Raw genomic sequence first — 15,724 nt, 5'->3', positions numbered from 1 at the left:
GATGATGTAGTCATGACGGATGTACAAGTCAGCCTCACGGGCTGCTTGTACGAAGTCGAGCGCCATCAAGAGTATCACCATCAACTTGCTTTGAACATAGTTCATGCAGACGGTTTGATACAATGAACCCGAGATTTCCACCATGCAGATTGTCACGTCCGCACTGATATCGTGGAGGTTTCGAGCGTATTTCCAGGGCGAGCGCTTAATAGCTAGCTTGACGACGAGGAAGAGGAAGATCATCGTTATTTGAGCCCACCATGGTACTGCAACAAATCCCACCGATAGGAACAATTGGAAGTAATACAACACTTTGGGTACTGACAACGGGAACATACCGTTGCAGCCGATCCCACACGCTCAGGAAATCGTCTCTAGCGAAAATGTAGTTGAACAGCACCGTGAGACTCATCCATGGTATCAAGGTAAATAGCTCACGACATGGGGTTGGAAAGTGCCATTCGAATGCCCACTTGGTGTTTCTTTCATTGAGACCAACTGCCTGCTTGCCGCAGAGGAGACACATGAAGGTCATGACCGCGTGGGACAGAATCGATCGCAAGAACGTGACGGCGTTCCGTTTTGCACCCCCGCGAAGATCGGGTAGCGGGATGCATTCGAGCCCCTACAGCACGAGGATTGTCGGTAACGGAGTCAGCACGATGACCGCGATCACACGGTAGATGCTTGTTTTCTCTTGGTATTCGTGGAAAGCGTAGAGTTTCTCGACGGAGTAGCGGCCGATGTACGGTTGTTCCTTCTTGAAATCCTGCAGCCAGCCCAGCCATGCTGTTAACTTGTTGGTGTGACTGTCTGGGCTCATGTCCGTGAATTGGAAAGAAACGGTGAGCTTACGAGAAACACAAGATTTAGTCTATTGGCCGACGTCGGAGTGCCAACAAAAACGTTGATCACGATCGATAGATTCACCCGTATGTCGGGTAAGCCGCAGGTCCATATGACGAATCCGATTTTTGACGTGCTTTCTTGTCCGTCACCAGAACGAAGTTCCGAGCAGTCTGTTCGTAGGATGCGCAACCAATTCCAGCTCGACGTTCGATGCGATCGTGCGCCATTGTCCTTATTGATAAGGTTAAAAAGGCTTCAACCCCAGCACAACAAGAAAATTCTTCCTATAACTCGTACTGGTGTGCAACCGCGTGCATATACACATATCTCCACGCTCATGGCACAAATGGCTTGGTACCTGAAACTTGACAATAACACGAAACTCAACGACACTTTCTGTCCGTGTCAGTAGATTTATCTGTGTTGTTTCTACTGATCGGCTTTGTAGGGATTTTGGGTCTTGAGAAGGGCATCCCAGTCGAACTTGAACGTGATATCGATACTATGGTGCATTGTCGACGAATTGAGAATGGTGATGAAGCAACCAATGGGCTTGCCTTGCAACGTCATCGTGTACAATTCGAGCAGGAACGCGAGCCGGTCGAGTGCTGAATGCCGTATTTCTTTTTGAGGGAATAATACACGGATAAGAAAGACACGACTTCCAGCATCGCGTAGCCAATCGAAGTCAAGACTTCAACAAAGATCGCGTTATAGCTCATGTTCATGAGCATGACATTACATTTCGCGTTGGGTAGATTCCTTAAACCACCAACGCACGCAGCGTTCAAGATGGGAAAAACACTTCCATATATTTCACGAACAGCAGCACTTCCACAACAAATAAAGCAGCAGCGCTTGCTCAAGTATGCGAGCTTAATCCTTCCAGCGAATCAAGATATCATCAATGGAGCCTACTGTATATTCGTTAGTCTCAATGCCGCGATGTCCAAACAATCGTTCATCGTCGGGATCATCAGTGCGAGGGGTAGTAGAATCACTGATTCAACATCATGACTGATTCTGAATCAGTCATGATGTTGCTGCTGCTCATCCGTCTTCCAGCGGGTCTAGGCAAGATGGATCGACTGGACATTTTGTTGGGCGATCGGACGAAGCCTCGCTCCCATGAGCAAATGACGTATCTGCTATGGTTGTTCGAGCCGCTGAACTCTGCGATCAGGGGACTCCTTGACCACGTCTTGTGATTCATCTCGCAGCTTGCTGGCAGATGGAACAAATGTCGTCGCGAGTGCAGTTGGAAGCTCGTTTTCAACCCCCGCGGCACTCAGATCAGGCTTTTGATGTGGCTGACAGACACCTGGCCGAAGTCCAGGATGCGGCACATATTGCCTCATGTTCGAGTCGATTAAAATCTAGGTGGCGACCTCACGACTGGTGTTGATTCCGTGCAAGCCAGCGCCGCGTGGGCCTAATTGATCAGAGTATCCGCTACTATGCCGTGGTGTCGAAGTAGCAGAACTTTCATGTGCTGCTTTAATCTTAGGTCTCTTCTGTCCCATGGACTTGACGTTAGGCTTCCTTGCCCCCCCCCCGATCATTAGCACCATACTTGCGCGCGATCGACGTTGTTTTCTTCTTCTGCGCCAATAAGTGCCCTTCCTCAGCAGATGCACCATGGCATCCGAGAACGAATCCTTTTTCGGTTCTGGTTCAAATGTCATGTCACGAAAACGATGGTGTTCCTTGATCACCGGACGAACCCTGGGCGGTTGTTCAAGAGACTGCTCTGGAGATGTATGCCGTTGCTTGACCACCTTCGTGGTATTCTTCAAACGGCAGCGGCGAAATTGAATTCTTAGCAGTCGACTTCTCAATCAATCGTATCGGAGTACAGGGCACTCTCGACGATTCTTACTGCAGTTTGCATAGTAGACTTCGAATCATTAATATAATCGTGGCGGATGTATACGTGGGCCTCGTGTGCGACTTGCACGAAGTCAAGCACCATCAGAAGTAACGCTATCAAGTTGCTTTGGACGTAGTTCATGCACACGGTTTGGTACAGCGAACCTGAAGATTCCACCTTGCAAATTGTCACGTCCGCGCTGCTGTCGTTCAGGATGCGGTTTATTTCCGAATGTGCACGCTTAATCGACAGCTTGACGATAGAAAATAGGAAGGTCATTGTAATCTGCGCCCACCACGGCACGGCGGCAAGCCCGACCGACGGGAACAGCAGAAAGTAGAAAAGCATCACCTGGGGTACCCACAACGGGAATGTATCGTCGCAGTCGATCGTGAGCTCGTCTATGGCGAAAATGTAGTTGAAGAGAACGGTGAGCATTCCCCCATGATATCACGCCGAGAAAATCACGGCACGGTATTGGGAATCGCCACTCGAACGCTCAGATAATCCACCAGGACTCGAGGGCCTCGAGGCAGACCGCCACACAAAGCGAGATGAGGGCAACTTTCTTGTGAGTATACCTCGTGCTGCGACGGTTGAGTGCGTACCAGCCAGCAGGAGCATGTACGCCATGACCGCGTGGGATAGAATCGATTGCAGGAAGGTGGTGGCGTGACGCTTAGCTCCGCCGCGCGGATCACGCAGCGTGTAGGCAATCGCGTCCCCATAACGTGAGTGCAGTGGGTAACAGGGTCAGAGTGATGACTGCAATCACTCGATAGATGCTTGTCTTCTCCTAATAGGCGTAGAATGGGCAGATCTACTCGACGGAGTAGCGACCGAGGTATTGGTGCTCCGTCTTGAGGTTGTGCAGCCAATGTAGCCACTTGGCCACCTTGTGCTTGATATTCAGCAGAGCCGTCTTCATTTCGCTGACGTGACAGTGTCGAACTTTCCTACTCCCCCAGACGAGTGTATTCTCGGCGGCCACTCGGACAGTTCCTTCCGCCCTGCAGGTCGGATTCATTTCACAGCGCGGTGGACGTTGACGCTCTTATCCAAAGCTCTATTAGCGGATGACACAATTAGATCTAAACACAGTCTGTGATGCACGGTCTGCATGCAACGGATTAACCATGCACATCATAATATGATATTATCATCACCGGGGTCCGGTCCGGGACTGGGTGGTACCCTGTGGATTCAGGACAAATCACTTCAGTTATTTCCGGTTTTGAAGTAGGATAATTGGTTATTTGAGCGCCAGGACTTATGGTTGCTGGTTGGCCAAAATTATGGCTGCTAGAGGCTAGACGCGCTCAATCACAAAAAACAATGGCCGAGGAAGCACGCATGCGCGTCGAGCTGAAGGAGTCGGTGCAGCGGACCTATAGCAGAGCAATCAACCTTAGACCAAAAAATACAGTGAGGGCGTACAGCAAGCGCCAGGAGGAGTTTTTGGACTGGTGCAGGTCGAAGGGAAGCTCGTTTAATGAACTCACGCGCTTCACTGTGACAGGGGAGAAGCTCCATCTCTTCCTGGAAGAGTGCGTGATTGGGAGGGTAAAGCGTCACAAAGGATCCAAGAACACCAGCGAAAGGAAAACCACAATAGGGAGATCAAGTGTGAATGCATATGTTGCAGCGATGGTAGATCTTTGGAAGCAGCAAGCGCGGGCAAACATTAACAGCAATCCCTCACCTCGCGACGACGCCGTAACAGCACTGTTGAAGCTCACCCAGTTTGAAGAAGACGACAGAAAGCGGAAAAACTTTGCAGATCGCGGTGCTGACACCCTTCTTGACGGGTATACTACGATGGAGCAGCTTCAGCAGATATCTCATTTTTTTGGACACCAGGACGCGATTCTGGTAAACGCTTGAGGAATCTCCTCGCGTTTTTGCTAAGTCACTACGCCTTAATGCGCGGAGAGTCCGCGCGTATGCTGGAGTTAGCAGATTTACACTCCATTCTTCTTGAAAATGAGGGATACAGTCCGTGCAGAGCACTGGTGATGGTGATGAGGCAGGGAAAAACCAACCAGGTTGGCCGCATTGAGTTTGGCGCTTGCATGCGCAGCAAATACGTTGAAATTTGCCCTCATGGATTGCTAGGGTTTTACTTGTTTTGGCGTTGGCATATCGATGGCGAGCCTTTCCCAGACTTTACATCATCGGAAAGCTGGTACCCAACCAAGTTATTGAAAACGGGAAAGGATACTACCAAGGCAATGTCATACAAAACCCATAACGAGGCTATCACAGCGGCATTAAAATTCGTCGGTGTTCATAGTACAGCCAAGACACATGTTGGCCGTGGCTCTGGGTCGCGCATGGCGGACGTAGCTGGTGCAAGCGAATCCCAAATTCGACGCCTTGGCAGGTGGAACAATCAAGCCATGCAGAAATGCTACCTCACATCGCTTCCTAGGGAGGCAATGCGCACATTGGCAGGTTTTGAGCCCGCGCGAGGGAGTTTTTTTGTTGTCCGCGCATCTGTTGATCCACCTGTGGCACTGGAAAGACAAGTTTTCCCACAGGTAGAAGGATGGCAAGAAGCTATCAACACCGGGGCGGCGGAGCAGTCAATTGCGTCAGGTGGCTTTCTTGAACTATTACAATATCTGCGGAAGGTTGTGCTGCAAGATGCTGTTTTGCTGCAGGATATAGTACCAAACCACCCGATTTGGAAGCACAGCATATTTGCATCACAGCAGTTCAAAATCTTCAAGCAGAAGGCAAAGCAGCATTTGAGCACCCTGGAAGATCCTGCTGAACAGCGCTTACAGAAAGCTGTACCTGTTCTGAATGCGAAAATCGATGGCGTACATAATGATCTCAAAAGTGCGATATGTCAGGCGCGTTCAACGTTAGAAGCTGTTGAAGGCAGCCTTACCGATGTCCTGAAAGTGCTGGCTCCCCTTCAGGATGGTAAGGCAATCCTCCAAGTGCAGATTCTATCAGGGGATCAACCAAGTGCTCAGCTAGCAACCCCAGTTCAAGCGGCCTCGGTTTCTCCACTAACTCAGCGCAGCTCTTACGAGAGGCAACAGTACAAAATGCGCCGAGGATTGGAGACTGTACAACAATTGTGGAATGAATGGTCTCTTGGTATAGATGGTGACGTCGCTGTACGTGATCTCGAGTCGCAGTATGGAACTAAATGGTGTGATTCCGAGGAACGCCGGTTTTTTAATCGTCGGCGTCGTGTTTTGGATCTTGTAATTGCTGTTGCAAACACTGTACAAAGCTCATCTTCAATACCAGAACAAGTTGCGATTCAAATATCTGTGGCTGCTATTGAAAAGTGCCGTCGATCGCGGAAGAAGTCGTTGAACTGGGTCTCTCAAAATGCAGAAATGATTAAAGATGAAGTTGAGGCCGATGCAATCGCATGCCTCTAGCGTCCCAAATATTGCTGTGCAAGATGGCGTGAGGTTCAGATTTACTCGACCCCTAATTCAGATTAACTCGACCTCGTGTCAAATTAACTCGACCGCCAATTCAGATTAACTCGACCTCGTTTCATATTAACTCGACCAATTCCAAATAAGTCGACCATGAAGTCAAAATAAGTCGACCAGGGAGTCATAATAAGTCGAATATTCTCAGCCTTCCATTACAGCTTTTCTTCGGGAACAGGGAGCACGAGGGATGGTTCGTTCCTGCGTAAATCTACCGTTGAAGGAGAAGCTTGTGCGACTGAGAAGGTGGAGACAGCACCCCGAATGGAGTACTGAGGTAGCCGGAAAGATGTTAAAAGTATCCAAAGGCACTCTTTCTGGATGGCGTAAGCGGTACTGGGACGATCTGGACCGAGACCTCGATGCGAAAGTCGGCGATCGAATGCGTGCAAAAGGAGGGGGGCGCGTCCATAAGCTCGCCCCATTTGAATTAAGAGTGTTGGAATATTACGACAAATGCTTATTAGAGGATGGACGCTGCACACCAAGTGACCTGCTGGCATACTGCAGCAGAATTGAGGAATTTGCTCGTTGGAAGGAAAACACACAGAAGACATGGGTGCGGCGATTCATTGATCGATACCGAGAGCAGAAGCAGCGTAATGGGAGTTCCTCAGCGGAGAGACGTGAAGGCAATACTCGTGAGACTGGAAAGGGTATCAGCACTGTTGATCAAGAAGTCGCAGTCAACAACGCGGCAAATGTCAGTGGTGACGTCGATTTATTGGGCACTCGTGTTGCAGATGATGAAAGTGACGAAAGTGATGAATGTGATAGCGATGTGGATATGGTGGCTGTTAGCGAAGACAGTGGTGACTTCGTTACTAATGATGCAGTTGATGATAGCATGGCTCGTGATGCACAGCTCGAAGACGATGCGATCGCAAAAGAAATGTGTGGTGACTGTCGTGAAGGCAAAGAACGTGCTCCCGAGATTGGTGAAGATGCAGGTGCCAGCCACTCTAGACAGGATGCTGCAGAACCTATAGTTCTAGATGGAAGCAAAAATGAAAACGACGCAAATGTGTCTGGTGGTGGAGTTGCTGCAGCTATCTCTGCAAAGGGTACTGGCAGTGCTCATCCTTCAAGTCATTTTTTCAGGAAGCGGTATGCTAAAAGTGTTCCCTTGGTGACGTGGACGGATTCACAGCGTGCGCTTACAATCCATGTTTTCTCCGACGACTTGGACAGCTTATTGCAGGGTGCAACAACAACTGAATCATCGTTAGATTATTTCATCTTTCGATATATGGCACAAAAGAATAACATCGTATGCCCTTGTGGATCTGGCTTGTTTGGTGAGATCGAATTAGCGTACAATATGGGCAACCCCGTGAAGAAACGACGGGGAATTCGTGCCGCTATTAGTGCTTTTGACTGGAAATCGTATCGCTATGTGCTACTCCCAATATCTGGTGGGAACCACTGGAGTTTTGTGATCATTGAGAATGCTACGCAACAAGGCCAAGCAAAAGCATATCACATCAACTCATTAAAGGGCGCCCACAGTACCGAGTATATATTCGTGATTCTGCAGTGGTTTTTCGCTCACGCTCTCACCATCAATGACACCTCATCTCCAGTGTTCGAATGGAGTACATATGCGTATAAGACGAAGCCTCAGCAGTCGAATTGCTTGGACTGCGGAATATACATGCTTTTCTACATGGATGTGATTGCAAGCATGATTTCGAGGTTTGAGCCAACTTCTATTACTGATGAGATCGAGAAATGGACGCGTGGTGGGTTGAATACAACGAAGGCAGAAAACTTTCGAGCGCTTCTACACAAAAAGATCCTCGACGATATGCATTAGGTCTCTTCTCCTGTGTAGCTTGTTTGCTTTAGTCTTAGTTAATATGAATTTCGTCGAGTTAATGTGAATTTTGTTCGAGTTAATGTGAACCTCGTCCTACTTATAGTGAATCTCGTCCGACTTATAGTGAATCTTGTCCGAGTTAATGTGAATCCAGTTCGAGTTAATGTGAATCTGCTTCGGATTGGGAGATATTCACGTCAGGTCCTCCGCTCCATAGAAACCCTCTTAGGACCGGGACCGAGACCCTGTTTGTGGAAGGGATGATAACCCCTCATTATCGACCAAATTCCGTCGAGCAACAATGCGGATGAGCAAAGTCTCACTTATCAACGATACGCAAACGAGCAAACTTCAACAACTTACACGTCGCCCGCCGGGTCCTTCCTTTGGAGGTGCAACTGCTTCGCAATCTTGCGGCGGTGGAAGCAGCCTCCTCCCACGAGTGCTAGCCCCACAATGGTCCCGACGACGAGCACTGGGATAACCGACTTCAACAGGTGCTGGATCAAATGGTAGTAGTCAACCGACGAGCTGCCGACCGTGGCGCTTTCCTCGCCCCAGTAGGCAGGGAAGATGACTTCGGCATCGAGGTTGGGCCACACCACGTCCGACATGGGGGCCGACTCGTTCAGAGCCGAGTACGACAGGGCGTACGACGCCATCAGCCGCTTGTGCGCCACCATAGTTTTGCCCGTACCAGCTTCCACATCGATGTACGTCACGTACTTGTCCACGTATTTCTGCTTCAGGTCGCCCGAGTCCGCATCGTACATGGACTCGCCGGACGCTACCACGCCGTCAGTCATTCTGATCTCGATGGCGTCAAGAAGCGACGTGTTGCCGTAGATGTATAACGGGTAGGACACGTACGCAAGGAACCCCGCAGAGAACGCTAGCGGCTGCACTCCATTCACTGGCCAACCCGTACCCTTTGCGTTGTTGTACTCCGAGTTGACCAGCAGGTCGACTGGCGGGCTGAAGCGATGCAAGGTAATGCCTTCGTAGTCGACCTTCGTTCCGGTCGAGTACAGCGTCACGTTTTGCTTGCCTTCGTCCAAGTACATATCGGACGATGCTTGCGTGAGTGTATCGTCAAAGCCCGTCATGCCAGCACCGCCAGGCTTGATACTGGTGGCGTCATTGCCCTGGACGTCACTACACGTGAGGTTAGACGTAGGGTTGGCACAGTTTCCATAGTCATTGAACGCAATGATCTCTGAGAGTGTCGGATTCCGGCGCTCCTCGCCGAGCGTAGTGACCCACAGCGCTGTGGAGGTGAAGCCGTTGAACTCCACGTAGTCCAGAATCGCCGTGTCGTCAGCACACCCCGTTATCTGGATGTACGTTTCCAGATCGTCAGCGGAAGGAGGGGTCTTCGAGTAGTCCAGCCCCGAGTCTTCAGCGATGCCAGGGAGTGGGGCGGCGCAGAGTCCGAAGGTCTCGCACAGCCCACACGTGTTCTTCCTGAACGTCGCCGCTTCTTCCGCACCATATTCCTCCGCGTAGATATCCTCGATGATGCCACACGTGACGTTGTTGATAGCGACGACGCTCGCACCCAGCGCGCACTGCTTGCACTCGTACCAAATATCGAGGCAGGCGTCGCCCTCGCAGCTAGCGCACTTCTCGTCCCATCCGTTCGTGACGTTGCAGTTCGTGACATATTCGCTGCCAAGACCCAGTCCAGCCAGCATACTTGGGTATCCGAGAGCCCATTGCGAAGCTGTCCGCGTCACAAAGAGTCCGTTGTAGACAAACCCGGACAAATCCAAGTCCGCGATAGCCTCCGGGCCCGTGGCTAGGAAGGTCAGCACAGTGCCTCCACTCGCAACGGTATTCATCGCGACGGGATCAAGCGAGTTGAGGCCATTGACCCAGCGCATCATCTGCGAACCGTAGTTGACGATCGCGTCGGCAATGACCGTCTCGTTCGTGGAGAAGGAGCCGGCTGCGAGCTTCGTGAGGAAGGCCTCCTCGCCTCCAGCTTGGGCGATGACATTCAAGTATCCGACGTCAAAGCTCGTGAACTGGTCCGAATCCGAACACCCGTCGCAGCTCAGCGATTGCTCGAACGTGTGGTACGTGTACGATTTGTAGCTCACCCTAGCGCCGTCGTCCAGGAAGTTGATGTCGATCTTGAATTCTCGGCGACGGAAGACGTAAGGCCCCACCTCGTCCAGCTGCAGCTGGGAGGCCTCACCGGCCAGATACGCCTCTGCGTTCGAGGCGTTGAACATGTGCATCGTGTAGTAGTACGGGTTGCAGTCGTCGCAGTCGCCGTATGCGTCGTAGTAGGATTCCTTTGCAGCGTCCGAGGCGTCGCACACCACGACGCCATCCTTGACCTTACTGTTGATCACGGGGGCTAGTGCTGATCCGTAGACGATGGCGGTCACGGTCAAAAGGACCCCCGATACGATCAAGAGGAGGCCAAGTCGTCGCGGGCCACAGCATCCTGCTCTTCTCGATTTTGGATGAGATGCATTCGTGTCCGTCTCCGTTGGGGTAGCGATGCTGGGGTATATCCATAGTCGGTTGAGTTCAGATGATTGAACACGAATGGAATACAAGAGTTGGTCGTACCTCTTCTCGTAGTCGTTGGTGGGGGACTCGTTCATCGCGATCCAGCGACGAGGTTTTGACGCGATTTGCTGCAGGCTTCTCGACGAGGCAAAAACAGAAGTGAGCCGTCCGTCTTGAAGGCGCCTGGATTGGTCTCCGCTCGTGTTGCAGTGCGGAGCCCGACTAATCAAGCCAGGAGACACGGGTGGTACGGGCATCTCCATCGATCAGAACGAAGTACAACAGTCATCTTGAAGTGGAGACATTCCGTGTTCCAGCATCGCACACCACTGCAGACTGCCGAACAGCACCGATGTGTCAACTTTGATCACCACCGCACTGCTTCCTGGGGAAATCCGGAAGAAGAACGTTGGAATTGGCATGTTAGAGTCCACCGATGTACAGCAGTGACCTCGATAAAGCCAACAAGTAGCAGCGGTAGTTGCTCTACGATACGAGCTGGGTCCTTCCTCTTGTTATCGAGGACACCGCCTTAGCCCACGAAATGTGCGCACAACTTGTTTACTGCTCCTTGCGTCAAAGGAGTGTGTGGGGAGGTGCAAGTCGCATTTCGGGGTGGCCAAGAAGCGGAAGCTCGGGTGCTGCATCGTCAGCCGCGCGGTAAGTTTTAGTGGGTGTCTTGTCGGAGATTGACCGCCGATGTCTACTGATGTCTAGATTGTAGTTGGTTTGCAACTCGTGTCGGACGACGCGGAAAGTGACGGTGGAAGTGTACATTGCGCATAGGTCGTTTAGCTTTTCCTATGCTCATCATTTTCTTGATATTTGTTGAGTACTTGTACTACTCCAAGAGTTGCCAGCGCCACCACAGCACCCTCAATCACACACACACACTCAACGTGCGGGTGTGGCTATCGATATTGAGTGATTTTGTAATGTTAGAAAGGTCTCGAGGATGTGTGGAGACTTCAACTTTCGACCATGCTAAACGGACGATTCCATTCGGCTTATCCAGCAATTCGGTGGAATCTCGATCTCCAGTTTGTCTTCGAATCGACCATCGAGTCTTCTTCGAATGCAGCCTGCAAGAAGTCCATCAGCAGTATGCCTCTCTGACACCCGAGCTGACGCTACGTGCATTTAGTGTTTATTTGTCTGCAGCGAAAATTCAAGGCCAATCCGATTTGGACCCACAACGGGTTTGTACCAACAGGGGCAGAAACTAGAGCAGTGCCGACGATAGTAGAGATTCTCACTTTGAACAGCCCGTGACGGGTGATATTTTTAATATTAAACTATATCCCTGCAAAGAGTACTTAGGAAACGTTGATCTCAACTGTATCCCACCAGTACGGCCACGAAACGGTGGAAAATCTCCGAACGAATGACTACCCACGAAAGACAAATCGATACCAGTGTATGCCGGGTACCAACACCTCTATCTTGTAGGTGTAGTGGACTCAGCGCCTGCTTCTTGCCATGTAAATTTTCACCGTAAGAGAACATTGGTCGGAGCAGCGTCGGATGTTGTACCAACCTTAGGTGATGTGTGTATGTATATAATACACCCTCACTGATATGCGCTTATTTCCCAAACTCACAGCATTTGTCGACGCGCTATCGTTCGAGATATTGTTGGTCGATCTTGGGGCCACACAGGTGCTCAAGCGATTCCTTGGTCTACGGAGACTATTATAATACCAAATGTAATAAATCGGATCAGATCTGACAGCGCGGACAGAATGCAATAGGATTGGCGTGGAGGGAGGTAAGAAACCCAACCACTTGTAAATGTGCCTAGCTTCGCCTGTTATCCCCTTCGAGTCGTCAGTTGCTTTGGCAGAGCCTTATTGTGCTGCAGCATTCTGGCTTCTGCCCAAGCGGAGAACAGGGCAACAACGAAACCGTCGACGTTCGAAGCGGTGCCGCCAAGGAGTCTTCGTCTAGGGAGGGTGCCGGCAACCAGCTGCAGAGGTGCCGCGTACTTTGTTTTGTACATGTATCGCAACAGATGTATTAATATTGGTTAAACTATTAATAACGCGTCGAACTGCGATGAGTCATCGCTGTCGTAGTCGTCATGCCAACCAGAATGCTGAGAAGGCCACAACAGCGCAGCCAGTGGAGAATAGCCCACTTCACAGCTCTGGCGGTGGAGGTGACAGGGGGGTCCCTGAGGCTGCATGTTGATCACGGGGCCCCTCCCGCTGTACTATGCCAGACCGCCAGCTCACGACATGGATGCCAAGCCTGTGTAGAGCGAGCATCCATGTCTGACCTCTCTAGAGAAACCGACTCGGGATCTCGTGCGTGGGAGATTTTTCGTGGTGAAAGTGTCCGGTCGCCCGTCTGCCCCGACGCTGACCACTCTTCGAAACGAGAGCAGGAGTCGTTCAGTAGCCGAGAGCAATGTCTACGATACCCCACCAGCTCCGTTCACAACCTCCTCCGTGCTCGTGTACCGACTCCAGGGTTCCGCCCCAGATGACTCAGACTACTCAATGAGCAATTTACAGCTGATACAGCAAAAGCTGGAGCGCTCCGTTCGAACTGGAGTTGATATCGCCTTCGAGGACGAAGCCTCGCGTGCGAAGATCCAGCAGCTTATCGAGGAAATGGACGCCTTCACCAGCGCCAACAATGCGCTGATTGCCGAGGTCCTTAATAAGCATCGAAAGTTGAACATGTGTTCGCCTGACCTGTCCATTATCGAGGCGTTAGATTGGTCTTAAAGGCTGGGGCAGCGTTCATATTTGTTGTTACATGAATAGTGGTGCTGTAATATAAGCTAAATGCTTTGTGTGGCTGATATCACGGTGTCATCCCCGGATGTGTGTCGCATCCATCTAGAAACTAGGGTGGGTAGTGTTTGCTCGTACAATGGTGTATGCTAGCTGTCTCCATCATTCAAGTAGTCGTTCGCTAGTGCACTAGAGCGCTTTGTGGACATCTTCTGGGCCAGCAGAGCGTTCGACCTCAAGCTCACGGGCGAGTTGGCCGTGTGAATATGTTGCAGAATTTTCGCCTCGGTCTGGCGGAGGAGGACTCGCTCTCAACGGAGACGCCAAAGGGGGACTGGACTAAGTGTTCGGAAGGCAACGGACACGACACGCTGCGCTCGTTCTTGAACACCGTGGGCAGGTTAATCGGGTGTGCCTCGGCGATGGTGGCCGTGGTGAGACTTGCGCGACGACGGTTCGCTTTCGAGGCCACGTATGGTCGATCTCCGAAATGTTCGCCCCCATCGTAGTGAAGTGAAGTAAATAAAAGTGCAGGGTGGTTCGACCGCCGACTGTCAGGACCGTTGGGATCTCAAATGAAGCTTCACGACGGCCCGCGGCGATCTGAACGCTATACTCCTGAAACTATCCACTACTGTGCAACCACTGTTCCCCTATGATATCGGCACCGTAAGGTCTGAAATTTGGCTCCACTACAACTCCGCGTGGGTACTGCGGGGACGAACAACGAGATTGAATTGCCGGTTTGCCAAGCAGTAGTTAGTGACACCTCGTTGTTGACAGCGGATTTCCCCTTCGAAAATGGATGGAATTGTGAGGCGTAGCCAAGCAACACCAGTACTTGTACTTGTACGCAAGATGGATTATCCAGCGAGCACTGACCACGAAGTTACTATCCGCACAAAATAAGCCGGTCGGGCCTTACAGCAACTGATCAGGATGTATTCGTTCTTGACGATGCACGGTGTTGTCTGTAGAGTGTGTACACGCTTCAGTACTTGGTGGTTCACCTCATTTCTTACTGGTGTTGGCGCTGTTGGCGAACTTCCTCGACCCGCTGTTTAGTTTCAGCGGATTTCGTTAAGGTTCCTGTACAAGCAGCTCTCTGAGCTGTGCGAGGTGTCAGCACAAAAGCTACGTCTAGAGCTCAGCAGTAACATGCACTACGTAATTGCGTGGGTCTTCTTGCTTGCATGATGCTCTCGTATTGAGCAAGCTCGACGGCTTGTCCAGTCGGGAAATCTCGCCCATTCGTCCATTCTGTCGGCATGTGCTATTCACGAGTTAGACGAGATGAAGATCCAGCCCCGCCGCGGCCAAGCTGCTCTGGTTGCAGGTACTTTACCGACAACTTGGCCCAACCTACGAAACATCGCCGTCCATTTTGGAAGATTCGCGCGTTGGCGCCACCGTCTCAGCAGCGCCAAAACGTGCGTCGCCTTCCCCGTCGCCGCCGTTCCCGATTTAGTGGCGATCCAATCAAGGTTGAGTGGAGGGGTGGCGAGTCGCCCAAGCCCGTGGCCAACGGCAGCTTCGGCCCAGTTGGCAGGTCAGAGCGCGCGCCAATTCCGGTAAACTCATCAAAGATGCGTGAGCGCGTGTGTGGCGACTCACGATCTGTGAACGCTGCTCGACTTCAACCTACGCTTGCTCCAAGCAATCCCCGCTGCAGCGACGCGCAATATTCACGCTCGCCTTATTTGTCACCACCGCTGCTCGGTGCAGATGACGACGCGGCGGAAAAGCCCGCACGGATGCTGGGACTCGTCACATTGCAGCAGAAACACGAAGAGCAAGTTGAAGCGGCGATGAGGCGAGCGCCTCAATGTACGCTCGACGAGGTTGTGTAACGCATTCGCTGCTGTAGGCGAAAGCCCTGCTTCGAAAACCGCCGCAATGCGCGAGGCGCATGCAAGGCGCCTGTGAGGCGATCCAAGCACTAATCGAGGATGTTGAAGTGGCAAAGTCGCGCGGAGCGCCGCGCGTGTGCTTGCCACCCGCAAACCGGCGCCGCTATTTATGACCGGCGTGTCCGACGGGCTCTGCCCACTGGATGAGTCACTTCCAATTACACCGCGCAGCACCCACTCCTCCACCCACTGCAGCAATGTGCAACATGATGATGATGCAGTGCGCGCCGTTTGTTGAGGACCCCGCCTCCAAATGCGCCTCGACCAAGCCGCTTCGCCTGCCAGTGCTCAACGTCGCAGCCCGGCGGCAACTATCTGCTACCGCGGCTTCCGAGCGGTACTCGCGACGCGCAGATGGCGTCTCGTTTCAAAATGAAGTCTTTCGACTGCGCACGCAAGCCAAGATCTCCGAGCTCGTGCACCTGGCCGCAACGGCCGCCTCGACCGACGTCTGCAGCACTAACGCGCTGCTTGCCAAGAAGGCACTCAAGTACCGGCGCGTGCTGGAGCGACGTCCGTTCACAACTGCTACTGCCGTACAGTGCTAG

The 15,724-nt window shown here is 51.7% G+C and overlaps 2 protein-coding genes across 2 annotated transcripts; one reads left to right on the top strand and one right to left on the bottom strand.

Moving 5' to 3' along the window:
- Window positions 1-8,361: 8,361 nt before the first annotated feature.
- On the bottom strand, window positions 8,362-10,620 carry IUM83_19900 (putative croquemort-like mating protein M82; the record flags this gene model as incomplete). Its single annotated transcript, XM_067944969.1, has 2 exons — window positions 8,362-10,516; window positions 10,586-10,620. The coding sequence occupies 2 exons, from the start codon at window positions 10,618-10,620 to the stop codon at window positions 8,362-8,364; spliced, it is 2,190 nt and encodes a 729-aa protein (XP_067781658.1).
- A 4,753-nt stretch (window positions 10,621-15,373) lies between these two features.
- IUM83_19899 (uncharacterized protein) lies at window positions 15,374-15,724 on the top strand (the record flags this gene model as incomplete). The annotated part of the gene is made up of 1 exon (XM_067944968.1): window positions 15,374-15,724. One exon carries the CDS (start codon window positions 15,374-15,376, stop codon window positions 15,722-15,724), a length of 351 nt encoding a protein of 116 aa, XP_067781669.1.

The sequence above is a fragment of the Phytophthora cinnamomi genome, assembly GCF_018691715.1.
Source record: "Phytophthora cinnamomi strain GKB4 chromosome Unknown Contig115, whole genome shotgun sequence".
In the NCBI taxonomy this organism is placed as follows: domain Eukaryota; phylum Oomycota; class Peronosporomycetes; order Peronosporales; family Peronosporaceae; genus Phytophthora; species Phytophthora cinnamomi.
This window is presented reverse-complemented; position numbering and strand designations above follow the sequence as displayed.